The 22,374-nt window shown below is 35.4% G+C and overlaps 1 protein-coding gene across 6 annotated transcripts in view; it reads left to right on the top strand.

Annotated features, from left to right (window-relative positions):
- Window positions 1-22,374, top strand: part of EPS15L1 (epidermal growth factor receptor pathway substrate 15 like 1) — a 115,395-nt gene that overhangs the window by 77,402 nt on the left and 15,619 nt on the right. For 4 of the 6 annotated variants that reach the window (XM_051972076.1, XM_051972075.1, XM_051972078.1 and 1 more), the window contains exon 22: window positions 5,316-5,448. The exons of the other annotated variants lie outside the window; for them this stretch is intronic. In XM_051972076.1, coding sequence (XP_051828036.1) covers window positions 5,316-5,448 — 133 coding nt within the window. The remainder of the gene's footprint in view (window positions 1-5,315; window positions 5,449-22,374) is intronic. 6 annotated transcript variants of the gene reach the window in all.

The raw sequence follows: 22,374 nt of genomic DNA, 5'->3' as shown, positions 1-22,374 counted from the left end.
TAGGAAGAGGTAAGGACTTTGAGGGAAAGATAATGAGTGAAATTTAAAACATATTGAGTTTAAGATATCTATGGAATATCCAGTGAGAGATGTTTAATAGCAGTTGAAGTTTGAAAATCTGGAAGAGTGTTTAGGGCTTGATAACTAGGTCTGAAAATCATCTAGATAGAGAAGATAATTGAAATCACAGGCACGGGAAGGAGAAGAATTATTGAAGGACACCCATGGCTAGTGGGAGTGAAATGGATGAATATCTAAAAAAGAAGTCGAAGAAGTGGTCAAACACATGAGAGAAGAACCAGGAGAGAGCAATATCAAGAATATGTAGAGAATGAATGAATGAATGCTGCATTTATTAAGCACTTTGTGCAAAGCACTCTGTTAAGTCTTGGTAGTATAAATAGAAAAATAAGAGCCTTCCTTTTCAGCTAACATTCTAAGGGAGGAGACCACATATGGAAGATTTAGCTACAAGTCAGATGGAAAAGTCCTATGGTCCTTAGGATGTGGTGGCAAAGCATATGTTAATGTCTCTTTAATTTCATTTTGCTGATAAAATGATGTTAGTTTCTGATGAACCATTAGATAATGCCAGGGACTTTGATGGCAGTTTTCTTTTTATTGATCTTTAGGAACTGTAACAAAGAATGCACCTGTAGAAGCAGTTCCCAGACTGATTCTCTTAAGGGATAGCTTTTCTCTACCAGCACTGGGCTGGAAGCACTGCTCTGCCCAAGATTGTTGATTTCAGGATCCTGGGCTCTCTCTATCAGGATCTGAGGGGGGAAGATAGTGGTTAAGATGGTGGTGCTGGTGGTCTGATTTGCTTGAGACAAATGCTCTTTCTCTCAGGTTGCCTTGTTGCTTCGGTAGGCTGGCTTGCCTTCCTTGTGTGTAGTGGCAATTAGGAAAGTTGGCTGGCTTTTTATTCAGTGGACTTGTTTCCCCAGATAATGGCTGTGAGAATTGGGTAGGAAAATAAAACAAATGGTTTAAGACTTAAGTGTCAAATTTGAAAAACCCAGATATGGCTCTGAACCAGATTAAAATGTAATTGGGATAAGTTTAACAACAACAACAAAAAAAATGTGTGTGTGTGTACACACACACACACACACACACACACACACACACACACACACACACAATTATATAGATAATGTCCCTTGCAGCTACAGGGATAAGTTTTTCTCTGAATTTGATACCACTCATTTAGGATTTGCTACCTATCTAATTGTTGGTTAGCAGTTGTTGCTGGTAGAGGTAAGCCTTCTTTCTCTTAATATTGATTATGGATCTAGGCTGAAAGCAGATCTGGCTGTTCCAAGAGGAGAGTATCAGGGAGTAAATGGTGATCAGTAGTGTCAGAATGAATCTATTGCTTGATGAAAACATGTTAATTGATTGATTTGCTAATACTATAAAAGGAATTGCTATGAATATTTCAAAATGTGTGGAATCTTTTTGTCTTTCACCATTTTAATATATATGTATAGTAGAGATAGTTCTGTTTTAAAGAGTGTGGTTACTAGAAAATTTTTAATATAATTCTAATTTTGTTTGTTTTTTTCTTGAAGCAGTTGGGGTTAAGTGACTTGACCAGGGTCACATAGTTAGGAAGTGTTAAGTGTCTGAGTCCAGATTTGAACTCAGGTTCTCTTGATTTCAGGGCTGGTGCTCTGTTCACTGCGCCACCTAGCTGCCCCAATATAATTCTAAATTAACAGAATTGTAGAATTCCCCCAATAATGTATTGATATATCCCTATGTTATTTCTGTTTTTTGTCATCTTTGCCAATATGCTAGTTGTGAATTGGAACCTTTGAGTAATTTTAGTTTCTACTTATTTCCCTTATTGGTGTTTTAGAGCAGTTTCTCATAGAGTTGTGAAATTTGTATTTCTTTTTTTGAAAACTAGTCTATATTAATTTGATTACTTGCTCTTGATATTCTATATTTGTATTAATTCTCTCTATATATGACACCCTTGTGAAAGGTATTTGATACAAAGGTGTTTTCCTAATTGAGTTACCTTTCTTATGTTATTTATGTTGATTTTGTAATTGTAAAACTTTTTCAGTTCATGTAATTGAAATTGTGTTATATCTTTTTGGATCTCCTGTAACCCTTGTTTGGTGAGATTCTTTCACTTTTGCTTAGTTTTGCTGAATTACATTTTTTCCTTCTCAAATTTTTTGTTGTTACATAGAATAGCTTAATGGGCAGGATATAAGAACGTTTATTCAGAATTTAAAATGATATGAAAACAAAAGATATTTAAAAAAAAGAATTTTTTGTCATCCATAGTTGTGAAAGCTGTCTCAGTTTTCCTAAATTTTTTTGATAATGTGATCTTTTAGATTTAAATCAAGACTCCATTTGGAAATTCTCTAGGCATGTGGTGTAAGATGCTAATCTAAACCCAGTTTTTGTCAAACTGCTTTCCAATTTCCCCACAAAGTGGAAACATGCCTTGCACATAATAAATGCTTATTAACTTTATTGAGTGATGTAAGAAAGAATCAATTGAATTACTTGGCCTGGTGGTATTTTTCAATTTTCAGTTCTTGACTCATGGAGCATTTTAAGATAAGGCCAAAACTATTTCTTCTGATTAAGTATCATTTTTGAAAATTTTAAATGAATAAAATAGTTGTCTCTTCTTTATTTTTAAAGAGCATTTTTTAAAGCCAAAGTGGTTTTCCTTAACTTCTAAAAATTAGAAGCTTTACTTTAGGCTTAGATTAAATTACAAATAGTAATGCAGTGATCCTTTTGGTCCTGAATAAGAGATCATTTAACCTTATGGCAGGTCCAGAAGTCTGTAGATTGAATTTTTTGAGATTGAAGAGTCAATCAAATAGCTTGATTTGATCTCTGTTGAGCACCTACTTTGGATAGAATACTGTATTAGATACTGATAGGATATCTATATCTATATAAAATAATTAAAACAATAACTATGATGAAAATAACTCTTTCTATTAAACTTTATCAGAACTCTGCCTCCATTCATATCATTATGCTCTATATTGGGTATGATAAAAATAGGTCATAAAAGGAAAGCTCCTTGAGAGCAGGTGCCGTTGTGAGACTATGACATGAACAGAAGTAAATGTAATATGAATGAAAATATTGTAGGAAAATGAAAGAAAGCCAAATAAATTGCTTTAGGAAAATTTTAGGGGAAAAGAGCACTTCAAATTAGGGAGATTGTGAAAAGCTAGATAAAAATAAAATATCTCCTTATTTCTGTGTATACTCCTCTTATAGGTGTATGGCGTGTTCCCCCATAACCTATACCTAGGGCACACACATCTCCTTTTGCTGGATATGGTCTTGGATTCCTTGTTGTCTTTGTAATCGGGACCATATTTTATCTAAAGACATTCCTAGGATATCTGCTAGACTGTGGATATTATGTATCCCATTTCAACCAACTTCTCCCTACTCCCACTCTAGGACACAGCATTTTTATTTAGGTGATATTTAGGTGAAATTAGGTGATTTATTTAGGTGAAATGATATCAAACCTTGTTTTTCCTCTGAGGCCCAGTTTAGATATGAATTCCTCATATGCTACCTCTTCCATGAAGTCTTCCATGATTTCTCATCTACTTCCTCACATTAAAACTTCCCTTTCAACTTTGAGAACAATTTACTCTTGAATCCCTTTTGTCAATTAATACATTGTCTTGTAAAACACACAGATAAATAGCTATAGTACATTCTTTTAATAGATTATACATTTTTTTAGATTAAGAATTATTTCTTGGCAAGTAATTCCTAGTATAATTCCTTAGCATATTTAGCAGAAGTACTTATGAATATCTGTTGAATAATTAAGACAACTTTGAAAGAAGAAAAACTTGCAATAAGGAAATAGGCAACTTGTGATAGCAAGAGATTCTAGAGGTTGGGAAGATCTTTGGTTCATAGTCTGTGTAGAGGATCTTCTTTTTTTTGGTGGGGGGGAGGGTGGATGAGAGACAGTTGGGGTTAAGTGAATTACTCAGGTAGCTAGTGTCAAATGGATTTGAACTTAGGCCCTCCTGACTCCAGGGCCATTATTCTGTTCACTAGCTGCCCTTATCATTTATTTTTAAAAAGAACATTTACATCAAACAGCAAAAGACCTAGAATTTTAGTGCCCTTATCCACATCATAGAAAAGTTCTGGAAAGGGACAGAATAGAATATTCTCATGTCAACCTGGAAGTGACTTTAAACTGTTTCATTCTAAGCTTTGTTGTATTAAAATATCATTTGAAAAGCTTAGCAATATACCATAGGAAAAAAGTTGACGTTTAAATATCAAGAAATCTGGTAAACATGTATACTTAATGATTTTAACACTGTGGAATATTAACTGAACAATCCCTGCAGCAAACCTAGTTCTTTTCGATTGTAGTTCTAAAGTGCTCCTTTGTCTTTCTTTCACTACCACTACCCTAACCCATTCACTGAGGGCAGACTTGGAAGATTCCAACAAGCAAACATGATAGTTGTGTAAAGTGGGGCTAAAAAAGCAGACCAGAATTAGTCAAGTGCCGAAGAACCTTGAATGACAGGCCAAGGGGTTTGTATTTTATCCTCAAGGCTTTTAGGAGCCATTGAAAATTTTCGAACAGAGATCTGGGGGGTCTGACGTCTGCATTAGTAAAAGGTTTCCTTAACAGCTGTGTTGAACTCGACTTGTCACATAACAAAGTTGTGATTCTAATTCATTCAGGAATTCTCAAAGGGTAATCTCCTTGAAGACAGGGACAACACTTCCTTTTAATAAATGCTTGTTTTGTTGAATCTAGCACAATCCCTGTGGTGCTCACTTGTTTGTGAGAGAAAAGAGCCCTCCAGTCCTGCTGCTGATTGAGAAAAATGGTTAACCAGATAAGAGGAAGGCCAGAGTAGTACTTGGTGACTACGGGCACAGGTTAATGTCAGAAACTGAATGGTCTGGGAAAAGAATAATCAAGAAATGACCATTGAAGTTGGCAATATAGATATTGCTAGTAGAGCAAGCAGTTTCAATAGAGTTTGGACAGGCCTCTTCAGCCTTTCATTATTCAACAGCAAATATTCAACATTTATTATGACCTTACCATGTGCTCAGCACAGTTTACAGATATGGAAAGGCTTACTTCCCTTCAGGAACCTTAAATGACAACCACGTGGAAACAACAAATAGACTCGACCCAATGGCCTGGGTCTCCCATAAGAGGGGATCAGTAAAGAACTGATTACGTGTATGATTGATCTTCATAATCTTTATTTGAATTGCTTTTCTCTATCTCCCTTTCATTTCCATTTCTGCAGTCCACCCCTTCTGACCCTTTCACCTCCTCTTTTGGAGGGGTGGGATTCTCAGAGGACCCTTTTAAAAGTAAACAGGACACTCCTGCTCTGCCACCGAAGAAAAATGTTCCTCCCCGACCCAAGCCACCCAGTGGTAAGTATGATGCCTTTTTCTGTCATCAGTTTTCCCCATTCTTCTTTCATACTTCAGGAATAAAGGGAAAGTAAACTAAGTCTCTTCTTATTCACTCAACTTCTCTAATTCCAACCTCAGAGAAGTCCAAGAGCAAGTTCAAACTGAGGTTATTTTATTTGGATTTGCAGTTAAGTTGTTTTAATTTTATTTCAGCCATATGGAATTGAGTTTCCTCTAGAATTCTGAATTTATAATGCCTTCGAAATATAGCCTATTAATTCTTTGTTACTGAAAGTTCATTTTTTCTGGCAGTTTTCAAAAGAAGGCTGGATGGCTACTTGTTTGGGTTCTATAGAAAAGATTCATATTGAGATAGATGTTTTCCTAGCTAGCCTTGAAGGTCCCTTCTAGTCCAGAATGCCCAGAATTCTCTGTGAAATTTGTCACAGAAGCAGAAAGGGGAAACTTTTCCTAGCAGAATTGTCAGCTAGTTTAGAGACTGTCATTTACCTGCCTCATACTAGGCAAAGCAGTTTAAAAACATGATCTACTTTATGATGGCATAGATCTCACAATTTGCTTGTTCAGATCACAGTCAATAGAGTAGAATCCAAATCCCTATTTTTCCTCTCTCACCCTACTCTCCAACAACAGCAAGTCTTTTTCTTCTGCTATAGTCTCTTTTAATTATTATTGGTATAAAAATTATCAAATTGTGCATACCCTTTGATCCAGCAGTGTTTCTATTGGGCTTATATCCCAAAGAAATACTAAGAAGGGAAAGGGACCTGTATGTGCCAAAATGTTTGTAGCAGCCCTATTTGTAGTGGCTAGAAACTGGAAAATGAATGGATGCCCATCAATTGGAGAATGGCTGGGTAAATTGTGGTATATGAATGTTATGGAATATTATTGTTCTGTAAGAAATGACCAGCAGGATGAATACAGAGAGGCCTGGCGAGACTTACATGAACTGATGCTAAGTGAAATGAGCAGAACCAGGAGATCATTATACACTTCGACAACGATATTATATGAGGACATATTTTGATGGAAGTGGATTTCTTTGACAAAGAGACCTAACTAAGTTTCAATTGATAAATGACAGACAAAAGCAGCTACACCCAAAGAAAGAACACTGGGAAACGAATGTGAACTATCTGCATTTTTGTTTTTCTTCCCGGGTTATTATACCTTCTGAATCCAATTCTCCCTGTGCAACAAGAGAACTGTTCGGTTTTGCAAACATATATTGTATCTAGGATATACTGCAACATATCCAACATATATAGGACTGCTTGCCATCTAGGGGAGGGGGTGGAGGAAGGGAAGGGAAAAATCGGAACAGAAATGAGTGCAAGGGATAATGATGTAAAAAAATTACCCTGGCATGGATTCTGTCAATATAAAGTAATTATTAAATAAAAATTAAAAAGAAAAAAAATTATTATTGGTATAACAATACCATGTAGGTGATCCCTAATTCCTTCCCCCTCTTCATCAACAGTGCTTTCCTATGTCATCTGTTGGCCATGTGACAGGATAATCACTCTTTTCATTTATACAAGACATCTTGTTTGCTACAGTGGGGAATACTGTTTTCATGCTAGCTCAGGTGGCTTAGGGAAGAAAGAGTAGAAACCTCCAGTAGTTTGTTCTTTCTTTGCGCCAATAGCTGTGAAAGTATGTTAACAGGGAGAGTTTGGCCACATGGCTTATTTTCTAAACTTGGTTGTGAGCTGGGAAAGACAGCTGTTTGTCTGGAATTGACCTGGATATTTAAATTTGTTTTTAGGTTAATGTGTACCAGATTCACTAAGGGGATCTTAGTCTGTATTTTAAGGGATCTTATGTCCTGCTGTGTTTTGCTCTAAGCAGATACCCTACAAGTAATGTGTTCTGGCCTCTTTTTTGGAAGTTGGAGGGTGACTAAAATAAATAGTGAAGAATCTTAAGACTGCCATCTAAAGATTAGTTAAAAATTTTGCCTTTAAAGGAGATCCTTGGAAAAGGAATATGATTAGTGTCTTAGAATATCTGAAGGCCTGTAGTATGAAATAATAAAAGCTGTTATTCATATGGCACTTCAAGGTTTCCAAGATCACGTGGAGTATGAGGCAATTAAATGCAATATGAGTCTTTTCCAGGGCCATGCAAGTATTAAGAGAAGCATACCCTCAGGTTTCCTCTGATTCCATATTTAATGAGGGGGATAGCACCATATTCTGCTTATCTCCAAAGGGCCAAACTAGGAGGAACAGGTGCGAGTTAAAGAAGCACCTGCTTGTACTCTTCTGGTGTAAAGAAAAACTTTCTAATGATTTGAGCCGTTCAGAAGTGTAATGGGCCTCCTTGGGAGGTTGTGGGTCTCTCTTCCATAGTGGTATTTGAGTAAAACCTTGGTTTGTTGAAGATGGAAGTCTTGTTCAGGTACAAATGGGAGCTCTCCATCTCCAGCTTTTTTTACATGCAAGATGATACCCAAACTTCCCCAAGAATATAGGTGATAATTGGCTATTAGTCTACGGAAGTTTCTTTGACCTCTTCACGTCACTTATCTTTTGGTTTTCCACATCTTCCTTACACTCAACTCATCCATGCTCATTCTCTCTCTCCCAGCTCTGCTCCTGAAACTCTGGGCTTCTCTTTCCCTTTCCCCTCCCAAGTGCCTTCTCACCATGGAAATGCCTCTGTCCCTGTGTTGCACCTTCTTCTATCCCTTTAATGAATTTTTACTTAGAACCTCCATTTAAGGAAATGCCTAGGCTAGCTTGCCATGCTTGCTTCTCTCATAATTCTACTTCTATTTTTAACCATTTGGGGTAGGAATTTTTCTGAGCGACATAAATAATTTTCCTTCTTAAAGGGAAGATAATGGGTATAATTTCATTTTTTATCGATGGTTCTTGGTAATTGTTAGGAATCAGATTCATAACATCATAAAGCTTTTCAGCTGTTTCTGTTCAATACTGTGATTGTCCACATTTCTGGTAGTCTCCATCTCATTTTTCTGCTTTGCTGCCTTTAATTTACTATTGGAAGACAGTTCAATTCAGCTAAATTTCAGCTTACAAAACACTGTCCTTAAAAACAATACTTTGAGATAGGTAATATAAATTTCATTATCCCCACTTTTTAGATAAAAAAAAAAACATAAAAGTAGCTAAATAATTTGTTCAGTTAGTTGTCAGTATTAGAACTGAAGTTTATGTCTCATGTCTCAATAACAACTCTTGCTATCTTATCATACTACCATTTGATCAATAAATATTAAGTGCTGTCTTTGTGTGAGATACTGGGCTTCATATTGTGAAATAATAAAGAAAAGGTATGATATATTCCAGACCCTTTTGGAACTTAACAGTATAATAAGTTTGGTAAGAATTACATGTGATTGAAGAAATCATTGAAAATCTACAGCTCTGATTTTGTTCAGGTTTTTTGACAGCTATTTTCCTTAATTCTGGGTTTAGCACTATGTTCAGATAGTTTGAATTTGTGAGGGATGTTATAGATGTGTATTCAATGCAATTAATATTGTTGAGTTTTCAGTTGGTTTCCAACTTGTTATAACCCCGTTTAGGGTTTTCTTGGCAAAGATACTGGAGTTGGTTTGCCACTTCTTTCTCCAGCTCATTTTACAGGTGAGGAAACTGAGGCAAATATGGGTAAGGGACTTTCCCAGGGTCACATAGCTAGTAAGTGTCTGAGGCTGGATTTGAACTCAGAAGAATAGTTCTTCTTGACTCCAGGCCTGGCATTCTATTCAGTATGCCACCTGGCATTAATACTTATCGAACAAATAGCTACTAAGCATTTGGCACTGTATTAGATGCAAAGAATCTAAAAATGAAAGAGAAAGAGGAGAGAGTGAGAGTGCACAAGCACATTTTGTAAGTGCTTACCTCATTCCAGGTCCTGTGCTAGGGGTTGGGATACAAGTACAAGAAAACAAAATGATCAAGGGAGTGAAGTTTGTAGCATTGGCTGATCTTCCTCAAGAAATGGCAGTCCTGGCCAGGAACTCACAAGAACAGGCTTCAGAACAGTGTCATTGCAAGTAGACAGGGCAGCTAGTGGGGAAGTGGAGCAGTCTAGACAGTGAACTGAGCATACTTCAGGTCCTTGAAATTCTTATCTCTAGAGTTTTCACAGCTCTCCCCATGATTTCAGCATCATCCCTGCTGGGTGGGTTTTTTAGCTACATTCTCATCACCTGCTCCTCTCCATACTTGGCTCCCTTCTCAAATCTCAGTTTCTAGGGGGTCGTGCTGTTGCTGCCTTTTTTTTTTTTTTTTTGCTGAGGCAATTGGAGTTAAGTGACTTGCCCAGGGTCACATAGTCAGAAAGTGCTTCCCCGGGGGTTATGCTCCATTCTCCCATACCCCAGTCCCAGTCTTGCCTGTATCATGTATCCAGTGGATAATTTGCCATCAAAAGCAAGGAGTTTAGAATAAAGTAGATCTGATAAGAAATATAAAAATAAGTATAACATTGCCCCAACCATTGTTATTTCAAGTATTTGATAAATATTTATTCATTGATTAAAACATTCTAGTTAAGGTCTACTGTAATATCATTTGATATTTATTTATTTCTAACACTGTTCCATGGATCTGCATACATTGTTTTGTTACTTCGTAGCCTTAATGCTTCTCAAAATCAGTTATGATGAAATGAGTGGGGAATGGGGAAATAGAGATAATCATTATAATTCCCTATTTCTGTTAATTGCACTACCATTCTGGTTAGTCACCCAATCTCAGTAGCTCATTTGTCACTGATTTTTCCTTACTCAGTCAATGTCAAGCTAATTCTGTATCCTTAATATCTTGTAAGCCTTTTTCCTCTTTTCCACTTTATCTTATTGTATTCAGCTTTAATTCCAGTTTTATGTCTTTTAGATGATTATAATAGCCTTCTAACTAATCTTTTTTTATCTATTTTCTCCCTTTCCTTGGTCCATGGTATTTCCCAATTCAAAACATCCAGTAGTTCCCTATTGTATACCATACCAAAAATCTCCTTGGCCTGGTCTTCAGTATGCTTCACAAGCTGACTCCTGCCTGCCTTATTACATACTATTCCTTTTCTCACTCATTATATTCTAGCTAACGTAGGAGACATTCTCTAGGCTTGTATGAATTTTTTCAGCCTCTCAGGCCTTTACACATACTATCCCTCAATCTGAAACAATCTTCTCCTCAGATTTCTGCCTTTTCCCTTCCTTCAGGACAGTTCCAGAGTTAGCTGGTCTGTTTCATTAACCCTTTTCTGTTCTTCCCCACAGGTTCCAGTTCCTCAATTTTGTGTCATTGAACCTTTTTTGAATCTCTCATTTTGTTTGAACATCTTCTATTCACTTATATTATTACAGCTTGTATCTTAATCATTAGTATGCTTTTCTCTCTCTTTTCCGAGATTGCAAATTTCTTGAGAGCAGAAATTCTATTGATTTTCATCTATGTATCTTTAGTACCTAGCACAATTAATTATATATACTAGAGTGTTAATAAATGTTTGAATTGAATTGATTGTGATAGTACTTAGAAGTGGCCTGCACCTTTATTATTAAATTCTCTTTCTTATACTAGATAAATTATTTTGGCCTTTCCACATTGATCTCATTTTATAACTTTTTATTCATTTCATGAAGAGAGGCAGTTTAAGTTAATTGAAATTAGTTTAAGCCTGGGATTCAGGAAGCTTTGATTCTCTTATTTCTTCTCAGTAATTTTTTTCTGTATGGTATCACCATATAAGAAATAATCCTCATTCCTACTTACTTCACAAGGATGGTATCTAACATAAATAAAAAGACTTTAACCTTTTTATTCTTCAATTTCCTTTGCTGTAAATGTAAATTGTTTTTTTCTCTATGCTCAATTGAACTACATTACTTTTAAAAAATAAAAATAGCCTTTTAATTTTCAAAATGCATGCAAAGATAGTTTAAAATATTTACCCTTGTAAAACTTTGAGTTCCAAATTTTTCTTTCTTCCTAACCTTCCCTAGAATGGGAGCTCCAAATTGCTCTCCAGAATGGTTGGATCAGTTCACAATTCCACCAACAATGTTCCACCAATAATGTATTGGTCTCCCAGACTACATTACTTCTTCTTTTTTTTTTTTTTTTTGATGGTGTTTTATCAATCTTTTTAATTCATTTTTTTCTTTTTTATTATAGCTTTTTATTTACAAGATATATGCATTGGTAATTTTTCAGCATTGACAGTTGCAAATCCTTTTGTTCCAACTTTTTTCCTCCTTCCCCCCCACCCCTTCTCCGAGATGGCAGGTTGACCAATACATGTTAAGTATGTTAAAGTATAAATTAAATACAACATATGTATACATGTCCAAAGAGTTATTTTGCTATATAAAAAGAGTTGGACTTTGAAATAGTGTATTATTAGCCTGTGAAGGAAATCAAAAATGCAGGCAGACAAAAATAGAGGGATTGGGAATTCTATGTGATGGTTCATAGTCATCTCCCAGAGTTCTTTCGCTGGGTATAGCTGGTTCAGTTCATTACTACTCTATTGGAACTGATTTGATTCATCTCATTGTTGAAGAGGGCCATGTCCATCAGAATTGATCATCATATAGTATTGTTGAAGTATATAATGATCTTCTGGTCCTGCTTATTTCACTTAGCATCAGTTCATGTAAGTCTCTCTAGGCCTTTCTGAAATCATCCTGCTGGTCATTTCTTACAGAACAATAATATTCCATAATATTCATATACCACAATTTATTCAACCATTCTCCAATTGATGGGTATCCACCTAGTTTCCAGTTTCTGGCCACTACAAACAGGGCTGCCACAAACATTCTTGTACATATAGGTCCCTTTCCTTCCTTTAAGATCTCTTTGGGGTATAAGCCCAGTAGTAACACTGCTGGGTCAAAGGGTATGCATAGTTTGATAACTTTTTGAGCATAGTTCCAAATCGCTCTTCAGAATGGCTGGATATATTCACAATTCACCAACAATGCATCAGTGTCCCAGTTTTCCCACATCCCATCCAACATTCCACATTACCTTTTCCTGTCATTCTAGCCAATCTGACAGGTGTGTAGTGGTATCTCAGAGTTGTCTTAATTTGCATTTCTCTGATTAATAATGACTTTTCATATGGCTAGAAATAGTTTATATTTCTTCATCTGAGAATTGTCTGTTCATATCCTTTGACCATTTATCAATTGGAGAATGACTTGATATCTTATAGATTAAAGTCAATTCTCTATATATTTTGGAAATGAGGCCTTTATCAGAACCTTTGACTGTAAAAATGTTTTCCCATTTTATTGCTTCCCTTCTAATCTTGTCTGCATTTGTTTTGTTTGTACAAAAACTTTTCAATTTGATATAATCAAAATTTTCTATTTTGTGATCAGTAATGAGCTCTAGTTCTTCTTTGGCCAGACTACATTACTTCTAACACTATTTCTTACTGTGATCCTGTAGAGTGCTGTGAGCTGCTTAGACAACAGGCTTTGTAAATCTAGCATAATATTGTTTTATTATTGATACAGTAGGAAAACTTGTAGATTTATTTCCCTTTGATTTTCCTTTTATAATAGATGTAGTGACTGAAATGTTCTGTTCATAAGAGGTAGATGTGGAATCCACAACATCTTTTGTCTTATATGTTTCTCAGTAGTCAAGAATTCAAACTAGAAATAGGCAGATTCCAGGGTGGAATTTCATGAGGGACACTTTGCTTGTGGGTTTTTATAAATGCAAATATTCTTAATACTAGAACATCCTATTTTCCTTAGTGCATAGTAATTGGTTGTGATGTCAGATCTGATATATTTTGATGAAAGTTCAGTGCCTCCTGTGGACTGTAATCCACATATATGGTTTTAAAACTTGATCTACGATTCTCAGGTACCTTGCCCAGGCGCTACTTTGTTAAGGTGATTGAAATGCAGACATTTTGCTTAAATAAGCAGGTTAATCATTATTCAGCTATCTGTAAATATATATTTAACTACAATTTCAGATTTGACAAATTGCTGCTGAGGAATCTTGTAGGCTTTTGTATCAGATTCCATTAAACCGTATCTTTTAATTTGGAAAACTTCAGTCTTTGTAACAGTTATAAGTTTTCATGAGTATACTTATCCTTCCTTCTCCCTATGCAGTGGACAGTAAATGGTTATAGTTACTTGAAATATGCGAATACTTAGTATCTTATGAGAGAGAGAAATGAATATTGGAGAACTCCAAATAGCAAACTTTGAGATGGTGGTAATTTCCTTTGATGTCATGATCTCTGCTTAAAGTCTACAGTCAAAACGTATTAAGCAGTTAAGCAAGGAAATACACCATGTAAAAACCCACCAATGGATAATGTTGAAACATTGTTTTCATTTTACTTCTATCAAAGAAAAGCTGACAAAGTGTATTTCAAATTTTTAAAAATTCATACAATTTGAGTAGTGCAATGTGTGACCATTCTCTGGCATCACTGACAAGTATGAATGACATAATGCCAAGAACTGAGAAGGGGCAGGGAGAGGATTCTTTCACTGTTATTATTCATGACCAGAGGAGCTAGGGTGGAGAAGTTTATATCAAATACACTCATATATATGTCTCATACTTCTTAATAACCTTATTCATTCATAAATTACCTACTGTGTCCAGAGTTTTGTACTAGGTGGAGAAAATTCAAGGTATTTTCTTTGTTATCTTAGCTTGATTTGATGAAAGAGGGATCAGCCTTTGTGTAGAGGAAACAGAGTGATACTGAGTTTTTAAAGGATCTAATGAAATGAGTTTGAGAAAAATCTGATGAAAATACTCTACAGCTTCTTTTTCTCTGACTTTAGCTTGATTTCTGAGAGAAATTTTTAAGGGGTTAGTGGAAATAGTAATAGTCTTGGATTCAGAGACTTGGGTTCATGTTCTTATTTTGCCATCTTTGTGACCTGGGATAATTCATTTGACCTATCTGAGCCTCAGTTTTGTTTTAAAATGACAAAGATAACATTTGTACTCCTTATTGGACTGCTGTGAGGTTCAAGTGAGATGATCACATGCAACCCATTGTGAGCTGTAAAATGCTGTACAGATATGAGTAGGTATTATTTTTTTTATTTATTTATTTTTTAAAATAATTTTTTATTGATAGCACGCATGATAGGGTAATTTTTTACAGCATTATCCCTTGCATTCATTTCTGTTCCGATTTTTCCCCTCCCTCCCTCCACCCCTTCCCCCAGATGGCAAGAGTCCTTTACATGTTGAATGGGTTACAGTATATCCTAGATACAATATATGTGTGCAGAACCGAACAGTTTTCTTGTTGCACAGGGAGAATTGAATTCAGAAGGTATAAATAACCCGGGAGGAAAAACATAAATGCAAGCAGTTTATATTCATTTCCAGTGTTCTTTCTCTGGGTGTAGCTGCTTCTGTCCATCTTTGATCAATTAAGGCTCTCTTTATCAAAGAGGTCCACTTCCATCAGAATACATCCTCAAACAGTATCATTGTTGAGGTCTATAATGATCTCCTGGTTCTGCTCATTTCACTCAGCATCAGTTCATGTGAGTCTCGCCAGTCCTCTCTGTATTCCTCCTGCTGGTCATTCCTTACAGAACAATAATATTCCATAACGTTCATATACCACAATTTTGAGTAGGTATTATTGATTACACTGTGGTTGGCAGATAGCAGCGGTAGCTGTGTGCTAAGAGCATGTTGACATAGTTCCTACCCATCGGACGCTTATGTTGGGAGAAGGCATAAAATAGCCCACCTGTATACACCATCTAGACCACATACACCCTTTTAATTAGTGTTTTTGTTTGTTTGATTCAGTTAGATTTTTACATTTTGCTTCTTTAATACTTCCTTAGCTAAAAAAAGATTGCTAGAGAAAGCATTTGGGGGAAGCTGAGACTACTTTTGTGCAGTCATCTTCATATGGTCACACACAGTCTTCTTCACTATGCTTTCCTCAGCAGTTCTGTGGGCAGGGAGAACCAAGTACAACTCCTTTGCCTTTGGTGAGCCTGATTTTTCTCTTCTGTGTCATATAAGCAAATCATTTACTGCTGGGGAGAGCACCAGCAGTGGTAACGGCATCTCCATTTTATTGAGGTTCAGATAGATGACATGCCTACAACTATGCCTTGAAGGGTCTTCAGGGGCGGGACCTAAGTGCAGGCCTTTTGGCTCCAGACCACTCTTCTTAGCAGAGTCCATACTGCTTCTGAGCATACCAAATATGATTTAGTGTAAAATCTTTGATTTGAAAGCACTCAGGAAGACACTTGGGATTGGTAAATTTTTTTTTTTCTGTGCAGAATAGGCTTCCACAATATACAGTAAATGTGTACTTTGTATAAAGGACTGGTGCTAGATGCTAAATGACAGTACCTTACAAAAATAGGTAGCTGTGTGATTTATGATGTATCTATCTTATCTTATTTGATCTTCATAGCAACTCTGAGGCAGGGAATAGGATTTGTTATTTTCATCTCACAGATGAGGATAATGGAGCTCTGGCAGAGAGGTTGAATGACTTCCTGTAACAAGGTGGGTGTCCCACAGCCTTGAAGTAGCAGAACTGATGTCAAATCCAATGTCATCTCTTCAGTGTTATCTCTGGAAAAAAATTCATGGGTTATACCAGTTTGCATGTACCAAAACTAAGCTTATGTCCCTGGCCTTTATACAGTTTACATTTTGTACTTCCTTTATAGAATCACAGTATTCAAAAGGAAAGGAATATTAGACATCAGCTGATTGAACCTTTTTCTTTGACAGATGGGGTACCTGAGATCCACAATATTAAATTCTTTGACCATAGTTAGCCAGCTGCTTAGTGGTAGCCAGGATACTTAACTTAAGGACATCTTATTGCCCAGCTCAGGATCCAGTTAACTACACGTGCTGCAGATTATTGTGCTTTTCAAATTTTGTGGGAGTGATTTAGCAGGTTCCTTTGACTTAATTCCTAAGAACTACAGTATTAGAGGTTATATGTCTTTTTCTGTAGCTGAAGATGCTACACTTAAACCTTTCTAGATTTTGAAGCCTGATCTTAGTACCAAACTTTACAGAATTTCTTGCAACAAATTGATTAACTGTTTTACTTCATGGCTTCAGTGGCTGACTTTCTTTTGGTGGGCAGGTGGACATTTTGTCGTTGTGATTTGCATTCTGTTCTAAGTAAATTTTAAGCAAGCAGGCATTCATTTTTCATTATTTGTTTCTGCCAGACTCATTGAAAACGAATACCTAGCAAGCCTCCTGAAACCTGGCAGTTAAACTTAGTACACGTACAATTCTCTCAGGTAAACAATGATATATTTTCTGCAACGAACTACAGATTGAAATCAGTCAGAGTTCACCGCTGAATAGTTTCTAGGTAAAAGTTGTTGATTTGCAAAGAGAGAAACAGATTTTTTTTTTAAAGTTCAGGAAATGGCTGTGTGGGTGTCAGTGATTGGGTTACAGGCAGAATTCAGTCCTTTAGTGCTGTGATATGGGTATCTGGCTGCACTGGCCCCACCCTTCCCCACTTCCTTCACACAAAACCTGGTGCATCTCTCTCTCTTCTGTGGTTTGGGTAGTACAGCAAGCCAGTGACATTAGTGGAAGAGCCTCGACCACTAACCATTAAATAACCTTTAACCTCCACTCCAATTTTATTATCAATATATTGCTTCTAATGACCTTTTAACCCTAACAACTCCCTAGAAGGACATTTTTATAAATTTTTATACAAGAAATCTACTATGAAATATCTGTTTGCATTATTCACATAAAATATACTACCAATAACCTGGCATCCTTATTCATTGTAAGTGGTGATCTACAAAATACAGTTTTTCTAATAGGAAATACGTCCTGACTTATGTCTTTGTAGTGCTTAATTAAATTCAGGGCATTTTGTTGCTGAATTTAGATGTTTTCTTTAGGGTATGGTTTTGTATCCTTACTTAAGTAAATCATATTTCCTAAGCCAACAATAATGTCAGTAATTAGAAACTTGTTACAGATCACATAATTGATTAATGATAATAGTTATCAATGTTAGTTAAAATCAACTTGAAACCAGAATAGTCAGCAAAGATTTAATTCTTTTTTTTTTAATTGTTCTTTTTTGGCCCTCTTGTTTATTGCACAACTGCTTAGAAATTGGCTTCTCAAGTTTTACCATGTGGTTAATGCCTTTACACCCTCAGGTTAGGCATTTTAATTCGTTCCCACAATGATTTAAAAAAAAAATAAGATTCTAAGTTGTGGAAATAGAAGTAGAAATAATTAACCTCTATTTCCCATGACACTTGGTAGAATAGTTAGGAAATTTTTTTTTGTTGAGTCATGAATGAGTATTAGAAATTTGATCTTTATAATAGAAATGCATGTTTGAGGGAAGCTTATAAAAAATACATTTAAACGAGAGGTTCTTAATTAGCCTTAGGTACTGATCTTGAAAAATATTTTGACAACTATTTCAACACAATTGGTTTCCTTTTCATACCTACATATTTTTGTGCATTTAAAAAGATTATTCTGAGATGGGATCCATGAACCTCATTGGATTGCAGGGGGCCAATTATAAAAAAAATTAACTACCCCCAACCTAAATAGATGTTTATTTAAAAATTATTATTCTCAGAAAATCCTTAGAATCCAAGACCTGAAATTTTCAGCTGTCTTCAAGAAAAGTGTTTTCTAGAAGTAGGACAAAGTGCTCTTTCATCATTTTAGTGTCTCCAGTTAATTATACATGACTGATAACTGTCTGGGGTCCTACATTAGTCCTTGTTTTGAATTGTGGAAGGAGTATAATTCCTTCTTGGGTTTCCTCTGGGGAAAAAAAAAACCCCAACAACCAAAAAACATTGATAGAGGATCCTTCTCTGCATAGATAATTGTGAATTAAAAATAGAAACATTTGCCTACTTTGATATACACCCACCAGAAAGAACTGAATGAGTAGGAGTTTGATAACATAGTCATCACTAGTGAGCTCTAGCTGCTGCCCAAACACGAAGAGCTTAGGCTCTGAGAATCAAGGGAGTCCTGTTAGTCTCTGTGATTAGTAGGTTCTTGGGCCAGAGACCCCATTCTGTCAATTACTGGCTTGCTCCACCCCAGTGACAAAGAAATTTTTAAAATACCCTCTATTTATTTATCTGTGAAGATGCTATTCCTATCTTCACCCTAACCAGTAGAATATGAGTTCCTCAGTATTGTAGAGTTCCTCTATAGCAATAGAAACTGATAGACTTTTCCATTGAGTAAGTAGCATGGTATGGTGGAAAGATCTTTTGCTGTGGTGTCAGAGCACAGGGGTTCATATTTTTCTACTCTCCTCCCTCATTGTCTGACTTACTTGATTGGATAAGTCATTGAATCTGCCTTAGTCTCACATTTCTCATCTGTAAAATGAAATGACTGATTTAGATAGATGCTCTCTGAGCTACTCTGAGCCCTATATCCATGCTAGTATAATTCTGTGTGTAGAACTTAATAATAAATTATTGATCGTGAGCAAGTCTATTTACTTATCTGAGATTCAGTTTCCTTATAATCTAAAATAGAAATAACACTACTTGTTCTTTTTAACTTTACAGAGCTTTTGTAAGGAAAGCATTTGAACTTTAAAGCATTATTCAGTTATAGTTAGCAATCATCTTTTCCAGTTCTCATGTTTTACAGATAAGGAAACTGAGTCCAGAGAGAAGAGACTTTTTCAATAAATGTAAGTTGCTGTTCTTGTGGTCTGTGAGTCAGCAAGAATTCTCTTAGACCTTGGGTAGGATGATGGAAGAAGGAGAGCATATACAACTAAAGATCCTTCCTACATTCTGGCCGTCAAAAGATAGTGATTGTGAGAAGCAACTCCTTTTTGATTTCCTTGCATTTTCCTGTGGAAGAGCAATTAGATTTATTTTGCTTAGCCTCAGAATAGAATCAAGGAATGACAAGAAGGCAGATTTAAGCTGAATATGAGGAAGACCTTTCCCACACTGTAAATGAACTTTTCAGCAGTGAAATATACCACCTCAGAGAGAGAACAAAAGTATATACAGGGGAGAAAATAAGATGGAGGGAAATATAGATAGTAATTACAACTGTGAATATGAATGGAATGAACTCTCCCATAAAATGGAAGTAGGTAGCTGAGTGGATTAAAAACCAGAATCCTACAATATGTGGTTTACAAAAAATACATTTGAAACAGAGAGATACATACAGTGTAATGGTAAAAGGCTGGAGCAGATTTTATTATGCTTCAGGCGGAGCAAAAAAAGAAGGGGTAGCAATTTTGATCTAAGATAAAGCAAAAGCAAAAACAGATCTAATTAGAAGAGATAAGGAAGAAAACTATATCTTGTTAAAGGATACCATATACAGTGAAGTGATATCGTTACTAAATGTATATGCATCAAGTGATACAGCATCCAAATTCTTAGAGAAGTCAAGTCACTTAAAAGAAGAAATAGACAGCAAAACTATACATCCCCTCTCAGAATTAGATAAATCTAACCACAAAATAAACAAGAAAGAAACTAGGGCGGTTAATAGAATCTTAGAAAACTTAGATATGATAGACCTCTGGAAAAAATTGAGTAGGGATAGAAAAGAATATGCTTTTTTCTCAGCAGTATGTGGCACTTAGACAAAATTTGACCATGTATTAGGACTTAAAAGCCTCACAAACAAATGAAGAAAGACAGAAATAATAAATGCTTCCTTTTCAGATCATGATGCAGTAAAAATTACATTTATTAAGGGCCAGAGAAAGACAGACTAAAGACCAATTGGAAATTAAGTAATCTAATTCTAAAGAATGAGTGAAATGCACCATGTCCTCCTATAAGATAGAAATTCTCTGTTATTGGAATTCTGCAGGAAGAACTGGTATATCCCTTGTTAGTCTGGGGAGAGTATTCTTGATCAGGAATTGGTTGGACTAAATTAGACTTCTCAGTTCTACTCGTAAAATTCTGTTTCTTGGATTCCTTTTTCCTTCCTTCAAAGCAAGGTATTGGCAAGCAACATGGTATGGTCAAAAGGTCATTTGCCTTGGTGTCAGAAGATATGAGTTCCAGTCAGTCCCATCTTACTTAACTCCTTGTTTGATCTTGAGCAAGTCATTGAACTGCCAACAAGGTGGTCCTTTCCTATTTACACCATCTCTTTCTTCATCCTGAATGTTCACTCTTATTAAAAACATAGCATATAGTAAAATGTAAAACAGCTTTTTAAGGTATCATTCATATCTGTAACTCCTATTTATCACATCCTATCTAAGGCTGGGGAAAGCATCTTATACCTATTGACAGTGATTTTCAAAGCATTCTGCTTTTAGAACTTGAGAATAGAGACTGGTTTTTGTTTGAGGCTTTGTGTTCCCCCAGTGCCTTGATTCTTAAGCCAGTGTCAGCACAGAATAAATGTTCAGATGAATCTTCTCAGGAAGGGAAAGGGAACCCATTAAGTCTTCTCAGCTGCCTCCTAGTGAGAGCCTTAGAACTTTCTGGTGGACACCTACCAAAAAAGTCAAACTGAATTTCCCACCCTCTGCTTCTGTTTCTCAGACAGAATTTATATTATCTTTTAAATGAATTTGTGAAACTTTGGCATTTTGTACACATAGCATTTCTGTACAGTTAGTTTTTACTATAGAAAATGGCAAGATTCTCAACTCAGTGCTTTTATGACCACATGGTAATTATTGTAGAATTCATTATTTGGATTCATTGGCTTATGTTAGGAGAGAAGAGTGAACATTATGAGATGTCTGCAGAAATTGGGCTAATCCCAAAGTATTGAATGTGAAATATTGACAAACTTTGAGATTTTGAAAAATAAAAGAAAGACAAAACAACTTGGGTCTAAGACTGAGTACATCATACTGTGATTTTGTTGTGAGAATGCATTAAGTTGTTTACTGGTAGTGTGATCACTCTCCTTCCTACTCCTTTTCTATACTATATGATTTCTGTCATGTTTTTGATTACTATATGTAACCCTTTTGTAGGGATCTTTGGGAATTTAAAATTTTTTTACATTTATTAAGTGCCAGTGATATTGTCCAGAAATTTTGATGGAATGAAGGGACAAAAGGCTTGGTCATCTTTTCTCAAGGATTTTGAACGAACTTCTTCCTGTTCCTTTTAAATATATTAAGTTGATTTTTTCTTGACATTTAGTAAATATTTTTAGTGGAAAAATCTCAACATTCTGATCACTTTGAACCTCAAATTTTATCTGATCAAGTCATGTTTTAGTGCAGCTTTGATCTCTCTTGGCCATATTTTTATGCATATACCAACATAAGGTGCCTGTCATATGCTCAATCCGTTGCAAATGATTTAATGTTTCTTATCAGATATTTGCTTTGCTCACATTAAAAATGATTGATTCTTGGTTTATGCACTCATATATAAACTTTGGGAATCTAAAAATATGTTACCAAGAGTGAGCATTTAAATTATAAAGCTGTTGTGCTGAACGTCTGGTGATCAGCACACACTTATTTACTCCTTTTTTTCTACACTGAATTTTTTTAAAGGAAGAAGAGTAACAATATTTATATTTATATTATATAATATAATTTTACTATTATGTAATATTAAAATAATTGTAATTTAATATAATTTACATATTTATATTTATATATAATTTAATATACTTTCTATTATATAATATAAAATAATGTTTTTATGTTATAATTTATATTTAATGATTTCCATTTATGATCTTATTTGATCCTAACTTAATTCTATTTGAGGTACATAGTAGAAATATTATTATTATTACCATTTTACTGATGGGAAATCTAAGACTAAGAGAGGAAAAATAGTCAAGGACATATAGCTAGTGAATGGTAGACCTGGAATTTAAGTCTAGATCTTTGACTTCAAATTTGCTATTCTTGATACTATACCTCTGTACG

This window comes from Antechinus flavipes, chromosome 1 (genome assembly GCF_016432865.1).
Source record: "Antechinus flavipes isolate AdamAnt ecotype Samford, QLD, Australia chromosome 1, AdamAnt_v2, whole genome shotgun sequence".
Classification (NCBI taxonomy): domain Eukaryota; kingdom Metazoa; phylum Chordata; class Mammalia; order Dasyuromorphia; family Dasyuridae; genus Antechinus; species Antechinus flavipes.
The sequence above is the reverse complement of the archived record's forward strand: the minus strand, read 5'-3'. Positions and strand labels throughout refer to the sequence as shown.